The sequence below is a fragment of the Heterodontus francisci genome, chromosome 33 (assembly GCF_036365525.1).
Source record: "Heterodontus francisci isolate sHetFra1 chromosome 33, sHetFra1.hap1, whole genome shotgun sequence".
In the NCBI taxonomy this organism is placed as follows: Eukaryota; Metazoa; Chordata; class Chondrichthyes; order Heterodontiformes; family Heterodontidae; genus Heterodontus; species Heterodontus francisci.
This window is the reverse complement of record NC_090403.1, coordinates 44,510,821-44,537,601: the sequence shown is the minus strand read 5'-3', so window position 1 is coordinate 44,537,601 and position 26,781 is coordinate 44,510,821. Positions and strand designations below refer to the sequence as shown.

At 42.0% G+C, this 26,781-nt stretch overlaps 1 protein-coding gene across 1 annotated transcript in view; it reads right to left on the bottom strand.

The window, feature by feature from the left end:
• Positions 1-26,781, bottom strand: part of LOC137347995 (potassium voltage-gated channel subfamily H member 4-like) — a 152,446-nt gene that overhangs the window by 69,892 nt on the left and 55,773 nt on the right. The window contains exons 3-4 of the mRNA XM_068013067.1: positions 23,015-23,146; positions 15,497-15,627 (exon numbers count right to left, since the gene is read on the bottom strand). Coding sequence (XP_067869168.1) covers positions 15,497-15,627; positions 23,015-23,146 — 263 coding nt within the window. The remainder of the gene's footprint in view (positions 1-15,496; positions 15,628-23,014; positions 23,147-26,781) is intronic.

The window sequence follows — 26,781 nt, the reverse complement described above, 5'->3', positions numbered from 1 at the left end:
TTGCAAACTCCGCACAGGCAGTACCCAGAATTGAACCCGGGTCGCTGGAGCTGTGAGGCTGCGGTGCTAACCACTGCGCCACTGTGCCGATCTTTCAGCCAATGGGAAGAGTTTCTCCCTATCTACTCTGTCCAGACGCCTCACCATTTTGAACAGCTCGATCAAATCTCCTCTCGACCTTCTCTTCTCCAAGGAGAACAGCCCCAGCTTCTCTAACCTATTCACGCAACCGATGTTCCTCACCTCTGGAAACATTCTCGTGAATCTTTTCTGCACGCTCTTGAATGCCTTCTCGTCCTTCCTAAAGTGTGCTGCCTAGTACTGGACACAATACTCCAGTTGAAGCCAAACCAGTGTTTTTACCGGTTTATGATACCATCCCTTGTTCTTGTATTACATGATTCTATTTTAAAAGCCCAGAATCCTGTATGCTTTATGAACTGTTTTCTCAACCTGCCCTGCAACCTTCAATGATTTGTACAGATATGCCCCCAGGTCCCTCTATTCCTGCACCCCTTTTAGAATTGTACCCTTCAATTTATATTGCCTCTCCTCATTCCTCCACCAAAATAAATGACTTCACACTTTTCTGCATCAAATTTCATCTGCCCCTTGACCGCCCATTCCACCAGCCTGTCTACGTCTCTTGAGGTTTATCACTATCCTTCTCACAGTACACAACACTTCCAAGTATGTGGGCTTTTATATTAATTCTTAGCATCTATACATTAATGTGCCAAATCTTTGTCTGTCTTCATATTTAAGGGTTTCTGCCATCATGTCTAGCAGTGATTGACAGGCACTTCTTCAAAACATATGTAGGACTTGAAGGTTTTGCTGTAGGATTTGAGATATTCATATAAAATTCCAGCGTCTAATACTTAAACACAGGTTAAAATACAGCACAAAAGAATTTCATATGAATGTGTTCACACAGTCACTAATATTCAGACCCCTCTACCTCCAAATCAGTCATCTCACAAAGAACGGGGAGCGACCAAACATGGCATTCATTAGTGAGTGAAAAAGAGTTACGGCAATCTACAAGAGCTTCCAAGGCTGAAAGCTTATCTTTTTGTTTAAAAAGTCAAAAAAATAAAGTATTTTCTTTGCAAGAGCAGTCTTTTCCCTCAGTAGCAGCTCAGGAACCTATAGTGCCAGGTTTTGTGGGGGAAGCAAATTGCTCCTGAATTCAAGCTGGCATGAAGCAGAAAAGCTGGGTGCCAATTCTGACATTCACTTGTATGTAAGACAGGAAAGTACATCGAGCCTGTCCCATAATATCATGGGGCAATTAAGCATGCTAACCTCATAAACCACCCCCACCCCCCCCCCCTCGACTCCATCCAACCGTAGCCATGTAATTCCTTGAGAGAGGCAAAAAAAAGAGAACCCAGCCTGATTCAGAGGAGAAATTCTCGGAATGTCTTTCTCCAACCATTTTTTTTTTTAAGGTGATCGAAAACAAGTTCTGGAAAATAGCAGTGAGCACGAAAAGCATAGTCCAACATCTCACCTACTTTTTGTACACTGTGATGTCAGCCACAACTAGGAACCTATCCAGTCGCCTTTTGAACCCATTCAGTAAATACACACTTGCTGCATGAACTAGCAACTTGCTCCAAAGGGGGATGATCCTCTGACACACCTCCTGACATCTGACCTAGTTCTAATGCTTATCTCATTTACATTGGCACACCCCTTCAGATGCAGTCTAGTGCAACCATCTGCAAAGCCATTCAGGAAGTTATGAGGCGGACGTAAATGAGGCAAAGGATTATCACCCATTTTTCTTGTGCATATTGCCAATTTTTCAGGAACTATTTTCATGCTAACCCCAGGGAAATTGCCCCTTTTGACCTTTAAGGCACAGAGAACCAGTTTGCTAAGTTCTGTTATTCAGGTAGCATGGGTTTCTTGTCTAAATCTTCATCAGTTGGGCATATATTTCTCCAACATATTCTCCCTTTCCTCAGCTAGAAAGGAATGGCTTGTACAACAGAGGAGAGCTCTCAAAAAGAGCTGCTGCCAAATGCATTTATCTAGAAATGTTGGGATATTTTTCACTCACTAATAGATGCAATGTTCTTTGTGAAATGACTGATTTGGAGACAGATGAGAGCAGTTATATTTGGGCTTACTTCCTTGTCAGCAGCTGACATTTGTTTTTGCTCCTTTATCGTGTTGCACATTTCTTTATGCATCTTTGGAGTGAAAATGCATTAAGGAATGCATGAAACAAATAAAAGATGCATGATTTTTTTTCCCCAGGAGCAGGAAAGGTCCTTCGAGTCCAAAAAACCTATCCCTTTTAACAACAAAATCAGCACACAATTCCTTCTCTTTCCAGAAATGCCTCTAATTGCTTCTTGAAACTATTTATCTTTCTGCTTGAAATGCCATTAACTGGCAACTTACTTCCAAACTTTCGTACCCCTGGATGAAAAAATTCAGTTTGACTTCCTTTCTTCCTTGTAACTTCCTAAGTATATCAGCTGAGACTGGTGCACCTCATTACTGCACAAAATTCACTTCCCCAATGGGTTGCAAACATGAATTTTGCTCTTTCAAAGTTGGCTGGTACATCTTCAGATCTGCCCATCTTGATTTTTGCAACTGGTAACCATTCTGTCCTCGACCCAGCCTTCCTCATATTCCTTTCTGTATCTGTGCAAGGGATTTTTTTTTTTAACAGTAGAGTACATGACTGTAGAAACATTGCAACTCATAAACCAGGTAAAATTTAACAAAATTGTGACTGTTTTGCTGAGGAGCAACTTGCCAGTGTGATCCATATTAGAAATGTCAATACATTCTTTCCTGTGACATAACCCAATTGAGCCAGCATAGCAAGATGCACCATATCTGGTCTCTATTCAATTATAGAAAGTCACAGTCGTTGCTACAAATCAGCCACCATCTTAGCTTATAGATAGACAGCACATGCAGTTTTAGGCAGCAAATATTTTTACAGGAGCTTTATTTGGTATGGGTTCAAATCTTCTAATGTGGAGTTAGCAGCTTTGATTACTATTTCATTTCCTGCACTTTGTAAAGACAGATTGAAGGGGTGTTGCTATAACAAGCAACTCACTTCTTGACACTTACTTCATTAAAAGTGCTCTACCTCTCTAACCAGCAACATTCCAAGTTGGCAGGCACTGAATTAACATCTAGAGACACGGGGAGCAGTATGTACACTGAGAGCTGAGGTGCTAGAAGAGTGGCCCATTGGCTAACATTAAGATATATGTAGAAATGCAGCAAGACCTGGACAATATCCAGGCTTGGGCTGATAAGTGGCAAGTAACATTTCCACCACACAAGTGCCAGGCAATGACCATCTCCAACAAAAGAGAATCTAACCATCTCCCCTTGACATTCAATGGCATTACCATCGCTGAATCCTCCACTATCAACATCCTGGGGGCTACCATTGACCAGAAACTGAACTGGACCAGCCACATAAATACCGTGGCTACAAGAGCAGGTCAGAGGCTAGGAATCCTGTGGAGTCACCTCTTGACTCCCCAAAGCCTGTCCACCATCTACAAGGCATAGGTCAGGAGTGTGATGGAATACTCTCCATTTGCTTGGATGGGTGCAGCTCCAACAACACTCAAGAAGCTCGACACAATCCAGGACAAAGCAGCCTGCTTGATTGGCACCCCATCCACAAACATTAACTCCCTCCACCACCAATGCACAGTGGCAGCAGTGTGTACCATCTACAAGATGCACTGCAGCAATGCACCAAGGCTCCTTAGACAACACCTTCCAAACCCGCAACCTCTACCAACTAGAAGGACAAGGGCAGCAAATGCATGGGAGCACCACCACCTGCAAGTTCCCCTCCAAGTCACACACCATCCTGACTTGAAACTATATCGCCGTTCCTTCACTGTCGCTGGGTCAAACCCCTGCAATCCCTACCTAACAGCACTGTGGGTGTACCTACCCCACATGGACTGCAGCGGTTCAAGAAGGCAGCTCACCACCACCTTCTCAAGGGCTATTAGGGATGGGCAATAAATGCTGTCCTGGCCAGCGACACCCACATCCCATGAATGAATAAAAAAAAATATATGTTCTGGGGCATTGTCCAATAATGGACAATGAAAATATCAGTTTAAAGCGACACCAAAAGAACACAACAAAATCCATAAAATTAACAATTCAGATATAAGCAGCTTTCCTGATACCAGTGAATTGTTGAGACACCCCATCTTTTCCTGTCTAGAGGAATGTAGAATATATTGTACAAGAAGCATTTGCACCATTCCCAAAAAAGAGTCACACAAAGGACTTTCAAATTTTGAAGGCATTTCAACAAGTGGCTATTCAATTAAAGCTACTCAACATTCACAAATAAGTTAGATAAACAGTTGAGGAAAAATACTGGTGGAGGGATAGAGCAGGGAATTGGGATTAGAGTAGATAACTCAAATGCTGAGCTATAACAGGCATTACCTCATTTCTACTATTTGTTGTTGATCACAATTCTCCTGCCCAGGGCATAGGTGCAAGCACATATAAAAAAAGAAAATGACTTGCAATTATAAAGCACCTTTATTTTATTTATTTATTTAGAGATACAGCACTGAAACAGGCCCTTCGGCCCACCGAGTCTGTGCCGACCATCAACCACCCATTTATACTAATCCTACATTAATCCCATATTCCTACCACATCCCCAACTTCCCTCAATTCCCCTACCACCTACCTATACTAGGGGCAATTTATAATGGCCAATTTACCTATCACCTGCAAGTCTTTGGCTGTGGGAGGAAACCGGAGCACCCGGCGAAAACCCACACGGTCACAGGGAGAACTTGCAAACTCCGCACAGGCAGTACCCAGAACTGAACCCGGGTCGCTGGAGCTGTGAGGCTGCGGTGCTAACCAGTGGACCACTGTGCCGCCCTGGATGTCTCAAAGCAGCCAATGAAGCGCTTTTGAAGTGTAGTCATTGTTGTGATGTAGGAAACGTGGCACCCAATTTGCACACAGCAAGCTCTCTCAAACAGTAATGTGATAATGACCAGATAATCTATTTTTTTGTGATGTTGGTTGAGGGATAAATATTGGCCAGGATTACTCCCATGCTCTTTGAAATAGTAGCATGCGATCTTTTATGTTCACCCGAGAGGGCAGACAGGTTTAGCATCTCAGCTGAAAGATGGCACCTCTGACAGTACAGCACTCCCTCAGTAGTGCACTGGAGTGTCAGCCTAGACTTTTGAGCTGAAGTTCTGGAGTGGAACTTGACCTCACCACCTTCTGACTCAGTCGAGAGTGCTTCCACCTCAGCCATGGCTGACACATATGCATAAAGCCCCCCCCTCCCAGTGGTTACAATGGAATGGTGTTGGAGTATGGGCAGAAGAAGCTGTATTCCTCAAATATTTAAATCGAGCTAAACTTAAAAGTGTCCAGGACATCCCTAAGCACTTTCTAAATTAGTTTTAGCAAAGTACAATGTTACACCCTATGCAGGTGTGCATCTGATCACTCCAGGGGGTTCTAATGACAGGGCACCGACTCTGGAGTCACACTGCAGTGGTACTGTACTGCAAAATGGAAATCGTCTTGCATTGATACTGAAGTTGTTTTATATCTGAGGGGGAAACTAGTGCACCAGTGCAAAATCTTAGATTTTATACCAGAATACCAGTAAAAATTGAGAAGCAAATTATAAGCAGAGATCTCTTATATTCCGGATTGTTGTGGTGCATCTTGTTCTCTTATCTGTCACATGTAAACATATTTTTACACTGGTGCCGCAACCTATTGAATAACCAGAGTTAGTGTCTTACTACAAAATCCAGTCTAGAAGCTACATTTTAAATATATTTTTATGCTCCCTAACTATGAAGTCATGATTTTTGCAGCAAATTGTCAATAGCAGCATTAGAGATAGGTAGCAGCTTACAATATATGATCAATTTTACTTATAAAAATTCCCAACTGGGAGCTTTCAGTTTCCTGGCCATTGAATACAGGCAAATGGAGCAATAATAAAGGGAGAATAAGGAACCAACAGCGACCAACAGGAGTCACTCAGCAACACTACATCAACAGCGAACAGCCAGGACAGAGAAAGAAACAGCAACAGAACACTTCTGATGATTCTACAAGGATCCATATTCATATACCGATCCCAATAAAATTGTGACATTGCCAGGCCTTTTCCAGAGAAGATTAGGGGAGTGGTGAAGAACTGAAACCCTCTCTCAATTAACGCTGAACCATTGCAGTTAATATACTAAGAAAGTACTAGAAAATTATACTTTCATTTCATTTATTTGATGAGTGTGTCAATATGTAATTATCTAATTCTTTTCTATACAGGAACAAAGACTCCAACACTGTACTTATGTCTGCAGAAAGGATTTTATCTTAATGTTTCTGAAATAGGTACATCACTTTGTCCTACCAGAGAAGGATCCAAGACCAGAAACATCCAACTAAAACTCATTACCAGTAGGTGGCGTCAGTGAGTGATTGAGGGATTTACTCTTTTCCTTCTCAACAGGAAACCCTGCTCCTAACAACTCATGGAAAAACAAGAGCTTTGAATGATTGCCACCAGTACTTTAGTCATACCAACAATAACAACGTACATTTAAATAACGCCTTTAACGTAATAAAACACCCAGAGGCACTTCACAGGTGCGTTATAAAACAAAATTTGACATTGAGCCACGTAAGAAGTTGAGTCAGATGACAAAAGCCTGGTCAAACAGGTAGGTTTTAAGGAGTGTCTTAAAGGAGGAAAGCAAGGTAGAGAGGCAGAGAGGTGTAGGGAGGGTATTCCAGAGTTTGGGGCTCAGGCAACTGAAGGTGCTGTCACCAATGGTGGAACGATTAAAATCACAGATGCTCAAGAGGCCAGAAATAGAGGAGTGCAGATGTCTCAGAGCGTTGTAGGACAGGACGAAATTACAGAGGTAGGGAGAGGTGAGGGCCATGCAGGTATTTGAAAACAAGGAAGAGAATTTTAAAACAAAGACGTTGCTTGACCGGGAGCCAATGTAGGTCAGCGAGCACAGGAGTGATAGAGGGACGGGACTTGGTACAAGTTAAAACACGGGCAGCAGAGTTTGGATGACCTCAAGTTTATGGATGATAGAATGTGGGAAAGCAGCTGGAAGTGCATTGGAATCGTCAAGTCTAGAAGTAAAAAAAGCACGAATAAGCATTTCAGCAGCAGACGAGTTGAGACGAGGGTGAAGTTAGGCGATGTTATGGAGTTGGAAATGGGTGGGGGGGTGGTTTTTAGTGATGGTGCAAATGAGGTTGGAAGTTCATCGCAGGGTCAAATGTGACACCAAGGTTGCAAACAGACTGGTTTAATCTCAGACTGTTGTAGGGAGAGGGATGGTGTTGGTAGCTCGGGAACGGAGTTTGGAGTGGGGACCAAAAACAATGGCTTCAGTCTTCCCAATATTTAATTGGAGGAAATTTCTACTCATCCAGTACTGGATATCAGACAAGCAGTCTGATAATTTAGCAACAGTGGAGAAGTCGAGAGAGGTAGTGGTGACGTAGAGCTGGGTGTTGTCAGCGTATATGTGAAAATTCATGTTGTGCTTTTGGATGATGTCGCCGAGGGGCAGTGAGTAGATCAGTAACAGGAGGGGGCCAAGGATAGATCCTTGGGAATACCAGGGGCACAGTGCAGGAGCAGGAAGAGACTCTGGTTACGATTAGATAGATAAGACTGGAAGCAGGTGAGAGCAGTCCCACCCAGCTGGATGACAGTGGAGAGGCGTTGGAGGAGGATGGTGTGGTCAACCATATCAAAGGCTGCAGACAGATCAAGAAGGATGAGGAGGGAAAGTTTACCTTTGTCACAGTCACATAGGATGTAATTTGTCACTTTGATAAGAGCTGCTTCGGTACTGTGACAGGGGCGGAAACCTGATTGGAGGGATTCAATCATGGAGTTCTGGGAAAGATGGGAACCAGACAGTGTTGTGTGACTAACTGGTGAAATCTGTGCAGGCATTTTCTGGAAAGGAGAAAATGTTGGAATCAGAAGGTGAGTCAACATCTGCGGAGAGAAGAGATGAGTTGATGACTCTGGTGTTTGGACACAGGGTCCACGCCTGAAAAGTTAACTCATCTGTTTTCTCCACAGATGCTTACTGACCTGCTGAGTTTTATCCCCCAGACTCCCCCAGTGTTTCTTTCTTTATTTGTTTTAGATTTCCAGCATCTGCTTTCTGTATATTTGAGAAAGTATTTGCAAGTCCCCTGCATGACTGAAATTCCTCCTCATTTGCTTGTTCAAATAAATGTGTTTTTTTTTAAATAAAGAGGAGACACATAAAGAATGAATAGAATGGAGCCAGCGAGAGACAAGGAAAGACATAAAGGGTTTTTATTATTCAACCAGGTCTAAATGAATTTTCCTTGAGAGACATGCTGAATCTTCCCAGATCCATCCATCAGTTTGAGTGACAGTTGATTGGACAGAACGTTCAGTGAGTATTTATAGACATTATTTGATGGTTTTGGCAGTGACACACTGTACTGAAGTATGTGCACTTCCCCAAATCACATATATCATGTACTCGGATGCTGCTATGGAATGACAACACCTCAAAACCAGGCTGGTGTAACAAGTGTGGTCAATGCCCTTCAACTCTTTTTTTTAACATTTCTCCTCCCCATTTTTCACCAAATTTCTCCACTCAGAGGGGAAGCACGGCACAAAAAAACTGTGCGGGCTGCTTCCCGGTTCGGAGAATGGTGGGTGTGGGGGGTGGTGGGGGGTGGGGGAGTGGGGGGCAGTGTGGTTCCTCATTAAAAGGCACTTAGTGCCTGAATGAGGGACCCGGCATCGGGAAGGGGGGGCACTGAGAGCCAACTCACCTGCACTTACTAGTGACCCCCTTCCCCCTACTCCCCTGCGACCCCCACCCTGCGAGACCCCTCCTGCCTCCGTGGTGGCACTGTAGCTGCTAGCCTCTGATTGGATGGCAGATCTCCAAGGACAGGACTTCCGGTGACAGGGTTCTTGATTCCATAGAAGGCCCACTGCTGTCCACTTAAGCACTTGATTGGCACTAGATTCGAGCCTTTTGGGGAAGAGGAAACACAAGGATCTTGGCGTCGCTTTTTCTGGGCATCGAGACCCCCATCGCCAGAATAAAATCCTGCCCATTGTATCACAAGATTTAGATTAATAATGGAGAAGAGCAAGGAACAATCTAAAGTAGAACTTCTAAATTGGAAGAGGGCGAATGTCAATGTGATGAGAGGGGATCTCACAAGAGTACAATGGAAACAAAGATTGACAGGAAAAACTGTAACAGAAGAATGGATCATCTTTAAGAAGGAATAGAAACAAGAAATGCTGGAACCACTCAGCAGGTCTGGCAGCATCTGTGGAAAGAGAAGCAGAGTTAACGTTTCGGGTCAGTGACCCTTCTTCGGAACTGACCCGAAACGTTAACTCTGCTTCTCTTTCCACAGATGCTGCCAGACCAGCTGAGTGGTTCCAGAATTTCTTGTTTTTATTTCAGATTTCCAGCATCCGCAGTATTTTGCTTTTACCTTTACGAAGGAGCTGTTTCATCTACAGGCTAGATACATTCCAAGAAGGGCGAAAGGTAAGTGACCAAAGCCAGGGCTCCTTGGATGATGAGGGAGATAGACAATATGATGAAACAAAGAAAAGAAGGTGTATGAAGCAGGTCAGGTGACTTCTTCAAGCGAGAACCAGGACAAACACAATAATTTGAGAGCAGAAGTGAAGAGAAAAATAAGACTGGCAAAGACAGAGCGTGAAAATAAAATGGCAGTTAACATTAAAGGGAACACAAAAATCTTCTATCGGCATGTAAAGAGGCAGGGTGGGGTCTACTAGAGACAAATAGGGTGCTATATGTTTAGAGGTGCAGGGCAAGGTTAGAATACTAAATGATTACTTTATATCGGTGTTTGCTAAGGAAGAGCATGCTGACAAAATATCAGTAGAAGCGAAGATGGTGGAGGTAATGGATAAGGTGAAAATTGATAGGAAGGTTTTCCTGGAAAGGCGGTCTATGTTTACAGTGGATAATTCACTTGGTCCGGATGGCTTGCATCCCAGGTTGCTGAAGGAAGTGGGAGTGGAGATAATGGAAGGGCTTGCCATAACCTTCCAATCTTCCCTGGATATGGGGGAGGTGCCAGACGATTGGAGAGTGGCAAGAGACACCCGTATTCTAGAAAGTGTGCAAGAACATTCCTAGTAACTACAGGCCAGTCAGTTTAACATCAGTGGTGGGTTCGGTTTTAGGAACAATAATCCGGGACAAAATTAACTAGCACTTGGAGAGTTCTGTGTAATTAAGGATAGCCAGCATGTAAAAGAGAAATCGTGCTTGACTAGTCTAATTGAATGTTTTGATGAAGTAACAGAGAAGGTTGAAAGCAATGGACGTTGTCTGTATGGATTTTAAGAAAGCGTTTGACACATAAAAGGCTGCTGAACAAAATTGAGGTTCATGGAATAGGATAAAGGACAGGCTTAAGGATAGAAAACAGCGAGTCGGGGTAAATGGTTGTTTTTCAGACTGGAGAATGGTAGACAGTTGTGTTCCCCAAGGGTCAGTGCGGGAACCACTGCTGTTTTTGCTGTATATAAATGACTTTAATCTTGGAATACAGAGTAACATTTCAAAATTTTTCAATGATACCAAATTTGGAGGTGTGGCAGACAGTGAGCATGATACCAATTGACATATATAGGCTAGCAGAATGGGCAGATGAAATTTAATATAGATAAGTGTGAAATGATGCATTTTGGCAGAAGGGATAGGGAGAGACAATATAGACTATTGCACCGTTCTTAAGAATGTGCAGGAACAGAGGGAATTGGGGGGGGGGGGGCGGGGTGGACGGCGGTGGTGGGGGTTCATGTTCATAGATCTTTGAAAATGGCAGGACATATCAAGGGAGTAGTTAGCAAAGCATGTGGGATCTTGCACTTCATAAATAGAAGTATTGAGTACAAAAGGATGGAAGTTATGTCGGACCTTCATTAAGGTTCTGGTTAGGCCACAACTAGAGTTGCATCCAGTTCTGGTCACCACACGTTAGGAAGGATGAGAGGTTCCTTAAGAGGGTGCAGAGGAGATTTACAGAATGGTTCCAGGGGTGAGAGATTTTAGCAACCAGGTTAGGTTAGAGAAGCTGGGGTTGTCTCCTTGGAGCAAAGGAGATTGAGGGGAGATTTAACAGAGGTGTACAAGATTATGACAGGCTTAGATAAGGTAGACAAAGAAAAACTGTTCCCATTAGTTAATGGTACAAGGACTAGGGACACAGATTTAAAGTTTTGTGCAAGAGATACGGGGGAGGGGGGGGGGGAATGTTAGGTAGAACTTTTTTTATGCAACTAGTGGTAATGATCTAGAACTCACTGCCTAGGAGGGTGCTGGAAGCGGAGGCGATAAATGATTTCAAAAGGAAATTGAATGGGCACTTCAGGGAAATAAACTTGCAGGGCTACAGGGGTAGAGTGGGGAAATGGAACTGATTGATTGCTCTACAGAGAGCTGGCATGGTTCCGATGGACCAAATGGCCTCCTTCTGAGTTGGTATGACTCAATGGGCTGGATTTTATGCAGCTGGCAGGGGTCCCGATGCCAGGCCAAAAAGGTGAGGGGAACTCTGCCTTGGCTGTTTGGAGGTCCCCTAGCTGCATTTAACAACATTCAGGCAATTAACTGCCTGGCGCCAGGATCGTGCCCCTTTAAGGACTGGAGTCCTGCCTCCGAGCCGCTGGCCAGTCAGAGGGCCGGCAGCTCAGCAGTCCCAGCAGCGTCACTGGGAGAGGTGGCCACTGTTGGTACTGCAGCAGTCACCACACAAGGAGCAGACATGGAGTCTCAGACTGCAGGTAAGTTGGGGCTGGCTAACCAGGACCAGTCAGGCAACCCCGGTCAGGGGATGGGGGAGGGGCTGTTGAGGGCAGCGGTGAGGTGTTGGTGCAGGGGCAGTCTTTGTAGCTGGGGGCCCTCTGTGAGCCACAGATTGCCCAAGCAGGTGGGTCCCCACCCCACCAGCCCACAGGAAGGCTGCCTGGTTTTAATGAGCGGCCTCCCCACCTGGTGGAGGGCTCCCCCTGCTGGTGGTTAAATGCCAGCAGTGGGATAAAGCCCTTAAGTGGGAATTAATTGACCACTTAAGGGCCTCAATTGACCTCTGGGCATGAAGGCTGCCCCCGACCTTTCCCTCCCCTGACTTAATCTGGGGGAGTCAGCAAGGTGATGGGCACTCCACCCCCCTGCTTTCCCTCCCGATTCTACAGCTCCACCCTGACTCCCAGCCCACTCCCAAGGAGGGAATTAAATTCTGCTTATGACTCTATGCCTCCTCCTTTTATGAAGTCGTGGACTCACACAGAAATACAGCTTCATGGGCCCTAGGCACCCTCCAGTACTTTGCCCGAGTGGCCATTATTCACGTGTAAGTGTAGTTAAAGTCTATTTGACTGCAGAGGGCATCACCATGAAATCCAATACTGTCCAGAACTGGCTTATTTGTCCCACTTCACACAAGATTTCTATGGTAATGCCTCAACTGATGCCTTGTCTGACATTAGCTAATTAAACATAGAATGCAGATCAACCTGAGATTTTGTTTGTATGCTTCAGCCACTCATATGGTTAACTGGCTGGACAGGCTCCTCTGAACTGTAACAGACCAAAGCCTTGGGGAGGGAGCCTCCTCTCAAGTACAGTAACTACTGATTGTTCAGCATTAAACTAGTTCATTAAAATTGTTCTGAAGCTCGCAACACAAAGAAATGCTGAATTTACTACATATATGAATATAATCCTGTATTATTTATCAGAAGGCAGCAACTGGCTCATACAGAATCTGCAGTGTGTTTATAAGGGACTTATATATTAAGCAATATAGATGGCAAAGTGTTGTTTAACAACATTGTCTCATTTCAGACGTGTCACTGCCTTAGAATATACTCTAGAACTTGCTAAACATTGCTGTGAATAATAATCTATGCTAAAACTTTTCCATTTTTTATTTCCCCTTCGTTCCTCTCCCACTTCCCCCACACCCGCAGCAAAATGTTTTTGCTCCTTGTCCTCTGGTCAGTCTGGGAAAGGATTCACAAGCAGCTGTAGCTCCTGGACACCTCAACAAAGCAGCTATTTTATGGGTTTAATTTAGACAACAAAGGGGCAACTTTAACCCAACCTATCCATCGGGAAATGGACTGGATCGGACACAATGCTGGTTTCACATCCTGCCTGATTTTACTCTTCAGTGAAGTCAGTAGAGAGTAACACTGGGCAGGGTATAAAACTGGTGTTATTTGTGACCGCATGCATTTCCTGCCTGGCAAGTTAGAAGATTTTCCCTTTTCAAGTGTCAACCAATGCCAAACCTAACACTCACACATGCCTACCTCCCAGCTTTACTATTTTCCCTATGTAAGTGTGATGCGAAACTATAGCAGATAGTCAGACAGAAATCATATCAGGATTAATTAACTTGGTGATAGAGGGGATATCACAGCTTCTAGAAACTTGATTTGCTTCTAAAGCCTTCTTTAGGCAGTTACTGGCAGAACATATGTAAAACAGGAAACTCATTATTTTTGGTTTGATAGGAAGTGGCAGAGCATGGCTACCCGACCCGAACCCGAACCCGACGGGACCCGATGACATGTATCGGCTTCAGGTTGGGTCAGGTTGCTCTTCCAGGTCTGGCATATTGGGCTCAGGTTGGGTCGTGCTGGGTCGGACACACTGTATCACCACCTCCGGTAAGTGGCTCCAATGTTAATGCACTTTTTGGACTAGAAAGGTTGTTTAGTTATAGTTTCTTTAAGCTTGTGCAGATAAGTAACAAAGTGAAAAATGGAAAGGTAGGTTAACTGATGGTCGGGTCGGGTCGGGTCGGGTCGGGCGTGGGAAAAAATGAAAGGATTCTGGCCGGGTCGGGCTCTGGTCAGATGTGGTTCTGTCGGGCTCGGGTCGGGTTTCATTTGCAGACCCGAGCTGGCCTTTAGGAAGCGGTAGATTATTCCAAAATCTTGATAAGGAAAAAGAAAATGATAAATTATCTCTAGTTTGTGCAAGATCTGAGATAGAAAGATCATTGATTAACATTCGATGTATTTAATTCTACAAAATTGCTAAAATGAGGGGCACTTTTTAAAATTGTAATTTTGGATTGAGACAGGTATAATCCTAAAATAAATTAAATTTATTAAAATCAAATTTCCTCTTGAAATATCCCCCTATCTAGAGATGGTCAGAAAATTAAACAATTCAAGTACAGTCAGATCACAGAAACGTAAACTGCAGGAGAAAAGGCCACTCAAGCCTCAGCCTGTTAATGAAAACAGTTGCTTTTAATCACATATTGTCTGCTTCAATTTAGTTCCCTCTGATTCAAGCTGACGGAGAATTATACTTCCCTATACAACCTACTAATGCAATCTGTCAAAGTCTAACAGGAATGAACTCAGCACAAAGTGTTTTGTCAGAAACACAGAATCTTTACAGCTTTACAAGTTAAAGGGAACCTTAAGTAAGGTAAAGGTTAAGGGAAAGAATGGCCAGCCGAGCTTTCTCTCTGACTCAAGGCAGTTTATTTTGACTATTTCAATACAGTGGGACTCGCTTTGAATCTCAGTTGACATCACCATAACCCAGTATTGGAGAGTTTAAAGGGGTGTCCAAACAATGGGCTTTTATTTACATAGCGTCTTTCACAACCACCAGACGTCCCAAAGCTCTTTACAACCAATGAAGTATTTTTGAAGTGTAGTCACTGTTGTAAAACATTCCTGACACAAGTAAGGAACATTCAGAGAATCACTGACTTTTGTTGAATAATTGTACAGTGTTGCACAATACTTGGTTGGAAGATGAACCGATGATAAAGTTTCTCAAGAATGCCATGACTGATTTCACTATTCATGAGAGCTGGCCCACTTTGCAGTTCAGAGTCTAATAGGACATTCAATTCCGTTCACCACATGCTACTGGCCCAAATGCCTGCATATTTACTTTACTGCCCAGCGGTTATCTATACCCTGCACAATACATTCAGGGGAAGTATACATTCAGTACCTGATTTCAAGGAGCTCTGTGCCACTCGAATAAAATTTAGCCAGGAAACCAGCATCAGGAACAGACATGGCACCTCCTTCGCCTCTCCCTCCAGTGACCTGTACTATATGTCTAGTAGAGGATGCTTTCTGCACCCTGTACTTGAAGGCGCTGTATGTCACTATATTAATATTCACCGCAATGTGAAGTATCAGGGCCAGTCTTAGGATCCTCACCAACTTTTTACCTTTTTGTCCAGCCCAACTGAGATCAGTGTGACTTTAGGATATAAACAACTACACTATCAAACGTCATGTTGGGGAAAGAAGTGGAAGACACTGTCACCCTCAGCTTGTAATGGTAATATACCACACAATAAAGTAGGCAAATTCAAAGAAAAGGGGCATACTCACGTTATTCAGCGTAACTTTATTTTTGTCTCCTTTTTGAAGATGGCTGGTCAGATGGTAGAGAACCGTTCGGCCCTGTCTACGTGCAACACTAAAATGGGACCCACTAGTCTTTTTGTTCTTGCGCTTTTCCTCTGTTGTGAACAATGGAAGAAAATAATTAAAACTAAACTCATCCACTACAAATGCATTTCAAGGGGAGACAATAAAAAAGACATCCTTGCCACTAGATCTTTAGGATCTCCTAAGCTATTGTTCTCTATTTGTGAGGTCATCTGAAATAGCTTGAGGAAGTGCTACAGGTTTACAAGATAGATAAGAATGAGGGAAGCCATAGGCTCTCTTAGCTCGTCCCTTCAAAAAGGCCCTGCATACCCACATCATGACATTAACTGTTCTTAATTGATTTCAGTGTTTCACCTCCACTACCTTACCTAGCAGTCTATTGTGTGATGACGAGCTTCTTGGCACCAGTCCTAAAGTTACCTTTAACTTGTCTGAACAATGCACCTTATTCTACTATCACTGAAGCAGTTTGGTTACCTTCTCTACACCCTTTCATACCTTATGTACCTCTCAGTTGCCTTTTCTGATGTTTCCTCACATCCGTTCTTTGATGCTAATTGATTTAAGCTTGCCATGTGCTTGTCAGTAATGAATTTTCTATATGTGTCTCAAGGTAACACAAACAGAATTATCAAAGCAAATCAGACATGAATATTCATGTCGCAGTGTGACTAAACCATCAACAAATCTGAATGTGGTATTCATAACTGATGTTCATTCCAAGAACAAAATTCAAGCTTTTAGATATGAAGGAGATGTTTCAAAACATTTATCGGTCAGAACATAAGTATTCGAAGCAGGAGTAGACCAAACAGACTGTCGAGCCTGCTCCGCCATTCAATATGATCATGGCTGATCTTGGGTTTTGACTCCACTTTCCTATTCTCTTCCCATATCCTTTAATTCACTGAGAGAGCAAAATTCTGCCTATCCCAGCCTTAAATATATTCAATGATGGAGCATCCACAACCCTCTGGGGTAGAGAATTCCAAAGATTCACAATCCTTTGAGTGAAGAGATTTCTCCTCATCTCAGTCCTAAATGATCGGCCCCTTATCCTGAGACTGAGCCCCCATGCTCTAGATTCCCTAGCCAGGGGAAACAACATCTCAATATCTACACTCTCAAGCCCCTTCATAATCTTGAATGTTTCAATGAGATCACCTCTCATTCTTCAAGATTCCAGATAATATAGACCCAATTTACTCAGCCTCTCATCATAGGACAACCTTCTCATCCCAGGGACCAATCTATTGAAGCTTCAATGTACTGCTTCCAATGCAAGTATATCTTTTCTTAAAAATGGAGACCAAAATTGCACACCGTATTCCAGGTCTCACCAAAGCCCCATACAATTGTAGCAAGACTTCTATATTCTTGTATTCCAATCTCCTTGCAATAAAGGCCAACATGCCGTTTGTCTTCCTAATTGCTTGCTGTACCTGCATGCTAACTTTTTATGCTCCTTGTGCGAGTACACCCAAAGTCTCTCTGAACATCAATATTTACAAGCTTCACACCTTTTAAAAAAATATTCTGTTTTTCTATTCTTACAACCAGAGTTAATAACCTCACACTTCGCCACATTATACTCTATCTGCCATCTTGTTGCCCACTCACTTAACCTGTCTATATCTCTTTGCGGCCTCTTTGTGTCCTCCTCACAGCTTGAATTCCCACCTAGCTTTATATCATCAGCAAACTTAGATACATTACTCTCAGTCTCTTTGTCTAAGCCACGAATATAGATTGTAAATAGCTGAGGCCCTAGCACTGATCCTTTTGGCATTCTACTTGTCACAGCTTGCCAACTTGAAAATGCCCCATTTATCCCTATTCTCTGCTTCCTGTCCGTTAACCAATCCTTTATCTACGCTAATATTTCACCGCCAACTCCATGAGCCCTTATCTTGTGTGGCACCTTGTTGAATGCCTTTTGGAAATCCAAGTATACTGCATCTACTAGTACCCCTTTATCTACCCTATTCATAACATCCTCAAAAAACTCTAATAAATCTGTCAAACAGGATTTCCCTTTCCTAAAACCATATAGACTTGTTCTAATCAAACCATGCTTTTCTAAGTGCATTGTTAAGACTTCCTTAATAATAGATTCCAGCACTTTTTTGTAGTTAACTGTTTTCTCTCTCCCTCCTTTCTTGAATAGCGTTGTTACACTTGCTAACTTCCAATCTGCTGGGACTTTTCCAGAATCTAGGGAATTTTGGAAAATCATAGCCAGCGCATCCACTGTCTCTGCAGCTATATATTTTAGAACCCCAGGATGTAGGTCATCAGGTCCCAGGGATTTGTCGGATTTTAGTCCCTTGAGTTTCTCCAGTACTTTTTCCCTCAATTTCCTCACTCTTATTAGCCCCCATGTTACCCTCTTTCTGGTATATAACTTATATCTTCGACTGTGAAGAAAGGCACAAAATATTTGTTCAATGTCTCTGCCATTTCCTTATTCCCCATGAAAATTTCTCCTGTCTCTGCTCCCAAGGGACCAACATTTACTTTAGCTACTCTCTTCCTTTTTATATACTTGCAGGTAAAAGCTCTTACAATCAGTTTTTATATTCCTGGTTAGTTTACTCATCCTATTTTTTCCCTTTTTATCAACTTGGTGGCAGCCATTTGCTGGTTTCTAAAACATTCCCAATCCTCAGACTTACTACTATTCTTTGCAAAATTATAAGCCTCTTCTTTTAATCTAATACTATCCTTAACCTCCTTAGTAAGCCACAGATGGATCTTTCTCACTGAGTTTTTGTTTTTCAATGGAATGTATTTTTGTTGAACATCTTGAATTGCTTCTTTAAATATTTCCCTCTGTTTATTTACCACCATACCTTTTAGTCTATTTACCCAATCAACCTTAGCCAGCTCTCCCCTCATACCTATGTGATTGGCTTTGCTTAAGTTTAAGATTCTTGTTTGTGATTGGAGTATGTCATTTTCAAATTTAATGTGGAATTCAGTTGTATTATGATCACTGTTTGCCAGTGGATCTTTTACTATGATATTACTGATTAATCCTGCCTCATTGCACAATACTACATCTAAAATAGCTTTATCCCTAGTTGGTTCCACAACATATTTCTCCAGGAAACTGTCACAAATGCATTCTATAAACACATCTTACAGACCACTTTTTCCAATTTGATTAGTCCAGTCTATATGAAGATTGAAGTCCCCCACAACTATGACATCACTTTTGTTACAAGCACCAATAATTTCTTTTTTAATGCTCTATCCAATGGTATAACTACTGTTAGGGGGCCTATAAACTACTCCTACCAGAGTTTTCTGACCCTTGTTATTCCTAATCTCCACCCATAGTGATTCTACTTCCTGATTTTCTGAGCCAAGATCCTTTCTCACTAACATCCTTATGTCATCCTTTAGCATCAGGGCTACTCCTCCTCCTTTGCAATTCTGCCTGCCTTTTCAAAGGGCTGTGTACCCTGGAATATTTATTTCTCAACCTTGGTCACCTTGTAACCATGTCTCTGTAATGGCGATTAGATCTAAACCATTTATCTCTATTTGTGCCACAAGTTCATCTATCTTATTGTGGATGCTGTGTGCATTCTGATAGTGACTTCAATTCTATTTTTTTACTACTATTCCCAGCATGTACCCACTTACTCTCTGATACAGTATTACCATTAAACTCTCTGTCCCTTCCTGTCCCACTCAGCTTGTCTTTACCCCCATCAATGTTCTTTTCTATTGCCTCAACAATTATCTTTGGATTTCCAAATCTCCTTTCACCCAACCTTCATCCCTCTTTGTTAATTTAAAGCCCTCTTTCCCTACTCTGACCATATTTGCTGGTACACTCTTATATTTATTCGCTCTGTCCATTCCCGTCACACTCTGGTTACTGTTATCGATATTGCTACCCTGCACTATTGCCTTGTCCTTTCTCTTTAACTTTCCAAATCTACCCTCACATGAACCCCCACCCCCAACTATTTAGTTCAAAGCCCTCTCTACAGCCTTAGTTATACAATTCACCAGGACACTGGTGCCTGCGGGGTTCAGGTGAAGACCATCCCAATGGTACATCTCCCTCTTTCCTCAGTATTGGTGCCAGTGCTCGATGAATCAAAACACATTTCTCCCACACCAACCTTTGAGCCGCACATTTAACTCTCTAACCTATTTACCCTACACCAATTTGCTTGTGGCTCAGGCAGTAATCCAGAGATTGTTACTTTTGTGGTTCTGCTTTTTAATTTACCCCTCAGCTGCTCATACTCCCTTAGCAGAACTCTTTCTTAGTCCTACCTATGTTGTTGGTACCTATGTGAACCACAAAAACTGGATCTTTCCTCTTCCACTCCAAGTTCCTCTCCAGCCCCAAGGGATGTCTTTAACCCTGACACTGGGCAGGCAACACAGCCTTCGGGACTCTCACTCTCAGCTGCAGAGAACAGTATTTTTCCCCTAACTATGCTGTTCCCTACTACAACTACATTCCTTTTTACTCCCCCCACTTGAATGGCCTCCTGCACCACGGTACTGTGGTCAGTTTGCTCATCCACCCTGCAGTGTCTGCTCTTGTCCACACAAGCTGAAAGAACTTCCAACCTGTTGGACAATTGCAAGGGCTGAGGCTCCTCCATTGCTACCTTTTGGGTCCCCATACCTGCCTCACTCATAGTCACACCGTTCTGTCCCTGACCGCAGACTAGACCTGAAGTACCTAGCCTAAGGGGTGTGACTGCCTCCTGGACCAAAGTGTCCAGGTAACTTTCCCCCTCCCTGATGCAGTGCCGTGTCCGAAGCTCGGACTCCAGCTCATCTAATCTGAGCCGAAACTCCTCGAGCCGCAGACACTTACTACAGAGGTGGTTATCATAAATCACACTGATGTCCACCAGCTTCCACATGCTACAGCTGCAACACATCACCTGCCCTGCCATCTTTATTGTGTTTTATTTAACTAATTAGGTTTCAAGTTTAGAAATAACACTCAACTGTTATCTGTAGTTTAACTAGTTAAGCTATAAATTAAATGCAATACCTAAGTTCCTTATAAAACCAAAAATGCCAAAGTGGAGGGTGTTTATACTTCAAACAAACTATCAGCCAAATCCTTAGAATCAGAACTGCTTTCTCTTTCACTATAAGTGGCAAGTGTTAGGTCATGTTTAAGTGAGTTAATTGATATTTTTCTGAAATCAAAACTAAGCCCACACACCATATTTTTCCACTACTTATCCCTTAAATCATGGATTTTAATCAAATACTGAATAAAAATGCTTCAGATCTGGGAGATGTTCTGTCTGCAAGCCGTTGATGTGTGGCGAAAATGCAAAGCTAAGTTCACCATTGCAAAACCGAATTCTAATGAAAATTTCAGGTTACAGGCCAAGAGGTTGCAAAAGTTGCAAATGAAACCAACATTGGAGGCAAAGTTAATTCTTTAGAAGACTGAACGCAAGACTTGCATTTCTACAACACCTTTCACCAGACATCTCAAAGCACTTTATTGCCAATGATGTACTAAAGTGTAGCTGCTGTTGAAATGTAGGAAACACGGCAGCCAATTCACACACAACAAGCTCCCACAAAGTACAATGTGATAGCGACCAAATATATGTTTTTGCAATGTTGATTGAGGGATGAATATTGGCCAGTACACCAGAGATAACTCTCCTGCTCTTCTTCAAAATAGTAGCATGGGATAATTTATGTCCACCTGAGAGGGCAGACACGGCCTTGGTTTAAGGTCCTGGAGTGGGATTTGAACCCACAAACTTCTAGCACAGATGTGAAAGTACAACCACTGAGCTAACATCTAAAAGGAAACTGTAATGGGATATTGATAAATTGGGCAAAGAGGCTATAAAGTGACAGGTAAAATTCAATGTCAATTATTTTATGAGGTGATTCACTTTGTTAAAAGAAAACAGCAGTAATTATAATCTGAATGGAAGTAGGCTTAGTACTATGGAAAATAATTAACCTAGGCACCTGGAAGTAATCACACCTCTGATTGGGAGTTTAACACTGGAGGATGGGGTACAGAAAATGACATCATCACCAAACTTTTCATGTTGGCAGGCAGGATTATCAAGTTGGGAAAAATTGTCAGAGTTCAAGTGCAAAAATAAGCATTTTACAATTTTATTTTTAATATGTATCTTTAAATTTACTTCTGCCTTTTCTGCAGTGGCTAGCAGCACTGGATGTTTTTGAATACACGTGAGAGTTCAGTCCGGGAGTAACTGAGAGAAAATAGGGCTGATCATACCTCCATATCATTATCATTTCATTTAAGTATGCCTGTGCATGGGTCTCCACTCTATTTTCCACCCACAGCTGCCCCAGTACTACCTGCAAATTGAGTGGTACAAAGAGTAACATCCACCCTCGGCTGCTCATAGTAATCTCCATACTATTGCAGCTCTATCCACGTTGAACTGCTACATCATAACAGAAAATACCAACAGCCACTGATGGGGTGAAATTACTCCTTGCAATATTAGCAAATAACATTCATATCAAATTCCTTTATTTGATATTTTAATGGAGATACTAACATTTGCATGTTAAACAGATTATAATAATGGATAAATTCTTATAAACTCATTAAATGCTCAAAGCTAATAACCTAAAGCACAATTTTACTCCCCCAAGAGTCAAAGATAAATAAACATTCAAGATGTCATGAAAAGAGCAAGAACATTAGATTTTATTCATAACACTCCATCATATGGCATTACCCTTTGACCATCAGAGCCTATTATTAATTCCTAGGATGTGATAATTGATGATATATCACATCATAGCACTGCTTGCTGATGTTAGGAGTGGAGAATTGCTTCAGAAGTACTGTGCAGTCTCAATGTAATTGATTTTGTGCTGCAGTCTTCCAGAATCTGTATCTTCTTAGAAGTGATAGGTCCAAATTGGTCCCAGCATTTTGTATGAAATTAAAGATGATAATTGTAGCACTGTTAAAAATGTGTTGAATAGGAAAGAATAAAAATCCCTTCAAAAAATAAACTTAAAGAAAAACAACTTTATAAAAATATTAATATTTGGAGCATCACAATTACAGAATGAGAGACTCGACCACACTCAAACACTATCTAATGCATGAGAGAGATATTTAGCTGTAACATTACAAAACTGTTAACTACAATGGACTGCAGAAATAACAACATTATCAAGTCAGAGATATAAATACATAATATATAATATGAAGCTCTGTTTGGGTTTCAGTCCTGTATCGTTGACAGTGACATTCAGTACAATCTCTACTGATTATATCTGTACTAAAGTGATAACAATCTAATCACTGAAACTTTACCAAGAAACAAAGTAAGTTCCTGGGACCATTGAACTGATTGCTGTAAAATTGGACAGAAGTGAAAGTCTTTGTATGAAATCAGAGAAACAGCATGTAATCATATCAAACTCCATTAATGCTTTTACCTTCCTTTCCGTCTCCCTGGTGGTTTTTGCCTCGGGTATCCGTGACATCCTTAAAGGAGACTAGGAACAGCACAACCTCCCCCTTCTCATTTTTAATGGGTACAATGTCAAGCAAACACCAGAATGCAGCTCCTGTGAAGAGCAGCGAAGAGTACAATGAGCAGGTTAGTGGGACATTGCATTCAGAAGACGACAAAACTGATTTGGCAATCTCAGCAAGGGATATGTCAACAAACATCTGTTAAAGTCTTTTACAATAATGGATCATGTAGAAATATTGTCTGAATTATTCCTTCCAGAAGTGTTATTTATCCCTTAATTATAATATATTGAATGGTTTAGCATAGGTTACACATAAATATAACTGTGAAGGTCATTCCAGATGTTGAGTTTATTGTCGCTTTGTATCAGGGCTTTAAGCAGGTTCAATTAGTTACACCAATGTCCTGCTTTGTCGTCTACTCTTCGGAGCAGGCAGAAAGGAAATCCACTGGAAAACAGCGGGGTCCTTCTTTAAATATGCAGATCAAGATCCAATGGTCATCAGGGCCCGACTGCTGTTTTAACCAGAGACTTGTGTGGGGAAGTCATTGTGGCTTTCCCACCAATTCAACTTAGTAGGAAGAGGACTCAGGTCTTGGAGAGGCATGAAAATGGTAATGTTTTGACTTTCCTGGTGGGATCAGGAGAGGCTGGCGTGCTCCTCCAGGCCCCACAAGGTAAAGGCCTGCTACCCGACCCAAACCCGACGGGACCCGATGACATGTGTCGGGTTCGGGTTGGGTCAGGCGACACTTCCGGGTCAGGCATTCGGGCTCGAGTCGGGTCGGGCCAGGGTGGACACACTCTATCACCACCTCAGGTAAGTGACTTTAATGTTAATTTACTTTTTGGACTTTAAAGGTGGTTTTGCTACAGTTATTTTAAGCTCATGCAGTTAAGGAACAAAGTGAAAAACAGAAGGTAGGTTAACTGATGGTCGGGTCGGGTACGGGAAATAATGGAAGGACTCGGGCCGGGTCGGGCTCGGGGTCAGATGGGGTTCTGTCCGGCTTGGGTCGGGTCTCATTTGCAGACCCGAGCAGGCCTTTACCACAAGGAAGGTTTAGACATCTGTTTACCATGGGCTTCCTCTCCTCCCCTGATCACAAGGCCCACACAACCCCCTTCCTGGTGACATATCTGAATGCTGCTGACTTTTCCTTAAGTTCCCAGCAGCAGCCTCCTGATACAGGGACTGTTTCCAAAGAGATAGAGAATGCTAACAGAAGACTGAAAAAGAGTGTTTTAAAATTAGGAAGATGGCTGAAAGATTGAATAAGCAAAGATTATTTCCTCTGTCTGCCAAGTGAATGAGAAAGGATCATCAATTAAAATTGCCACTACCAGAGTTAGAAAAGGGTTTAGAATGAATTTCTTTCTGTAGAGGGTTGTTGGAGCATGGAATTCTTTGCCATGGGGAAAGATTGAGGTACAGACCATTTTATTTAAGGAAAAAATTGTATAAGTATTTGAAGTAGATAAGGAGAGAAAGCAGGGCAGTGGGATTAGTTCTAGATTGCTCTAGCAAAGGAACAGCACAGACCTGATAGGCTGAATGGCCTTCCTCTGTGCTATGGAAAACAGCTAGCATAGACACAGGCCTGTTAAAGTTTGGTTGCTTTGTTTAGATTGGCTCAATAAGAATCCCTTTAAGATCTTAGTATGCTAATGAGCCAAGTACCAGGATGTAGTCATGTGACTACATGCCTGCCTCACTCTGTTCCTGTAATGGTCAGCTGTATTCTATGTGTTAGCTGTTTAATAAACTTGTTTATAAATGCATTTCATTTATGTTGCATCAGACAACATTAAAAAAATCCTCATTGCAAATCCAACTCATCAAATTCAAATGTCAAAACTTGGAGTGAAAAAATAACCCCTCAATAATACTGCATAGCACAGACAGACAGGAGGTACTTCAGTGTTTGAAAAAAAACTTAAAACACATGGTGGCTCACACCGCATTGATAACTCACATTGGAAACTCACATTTGTTCTGTTTCTTATCACTTATATTAACCTCAGGTCAGAAGCAGACATTGTTTATTCCAGCTTTTAAATTTTTTTTAATATTTAAGGGGCAGTATTTTTAATTGTTCATGAACATTACAGGTAATTGGGTGCGATGGATTAGAATGATGTTGGGCTTTAAGGCATATAGCATAATATGACCATCACTATTTTAAATACCAGATTTCCTTTATGGGAGAGACAAATATAGGTTGTACAGTCAAGCCTACTTAAAATGTATTAATGATGAAGAATAAAATGTTTGAGAATAAAATCTCCATGCACATATCCCTTTCACAATGAATAAAATGTTTGCATGAATTGCAAAAGTCTGGATTTATTCATTTAACTGTTGTACTGCCTCACTAAAGTTCCTTTTGCCAATCAATATATTGAGCTATTTTTACAAGTCCAGGTGTGAAAATCGTCTAGTAACCGATTCAGTGATGTTTCTGTCTTTATCATCTCATTGGGTGTTGGGGCCTGAGTCTTTCTTGCAATCAATATAGAGTGCTTCTGTTTTGGTGTGAAACTGCCTCATCAGGCACTGATGTTCAAGCTTTGTGATACTTAAAACTTACCCATATTTTAGTGGTGCACAAACCTTCTTGGCAACAAGCTGTAGCAGAAACTCGTTACTGTGAATAATGGATACATTACCTCAAAAGAAGGCCATCCTTTCTCCTGCTGATAAAGTGAAAGTAATTGTGTTGCTGAAAGGATCAAAAGTCTCCCAGATTCCGGAGTGAAATTGCTAAACAATTTGGTGCATTTCAGCCATTTTTAAAAAGGAATTTGTTGTGTCACACTGAAAGGGAACCTGAGGACTGAAAAATTTAGTATAGGTTGAATGAGAGACTTAGGCAAAAACACGCAAGGGTCTCATCTATAGAAGAAACATGGGAAGTCAGCAGAAAACATAAGGGTCGTATGAAATAACTCCTACAAAAACAATAATGCAGAACTGAGATTAGCAGTTGTCCTTAACAGTAAAAACATACAATGGAAAGGCAAAGGGCTATGGACAGGAGATGCTATAGAATGTTCATTCAGCAGAAACAGGACAATGAGACAATGTCTAGTATGTATAAATATAGGAAATATGTAACCGAGAAACAGGAGACAGGAGACATCTGATAAGTATTAAAGAAGAACTAACCGTAGTTACAGGAAACCACGGACTAAAATTTAACTCCTGACAGGATAAGTCCTGCCTATTTTCAGAATTGTATAACCACAATGTACGTGCACAGTGATTGAAGGATTATAATTTTTGCAAGCAATGCTGTAAACCGATCACCATGATTGGATATTGATAAGACGATGTTTGTACTGGATTGGTGAATAGAGTTTTAGCAATTTATTTCAATGTATACTTAAACCCATGTCTGTTAACGATTGGGGAACAGTTGATGAGGTCTCTGAATGAGCTACTGTTCCCCTGCATATGCTTGAATAAACCGGTCGAGGAAGAAACTTCTGTCTCGTCTGATTGCCGCGGGGAAGGGAGAACGAATTCTCCGCTTCAGTTTGGCATAGTCGGCAGGATCTGCCAACCCTTCAGAAGACGGGATGAAACTTTGGTGAGTATTATTTCAAGTTTTTGAAAAGTACTCCTAAAGGTTCGTCCGTGTGAAGTAAGGATGGGTTAAAAGGCAGATTTGAGTGGTAACCTAGAGATGACGGGTTCTTTGGTGTGCGCAGATTGAGGGAGG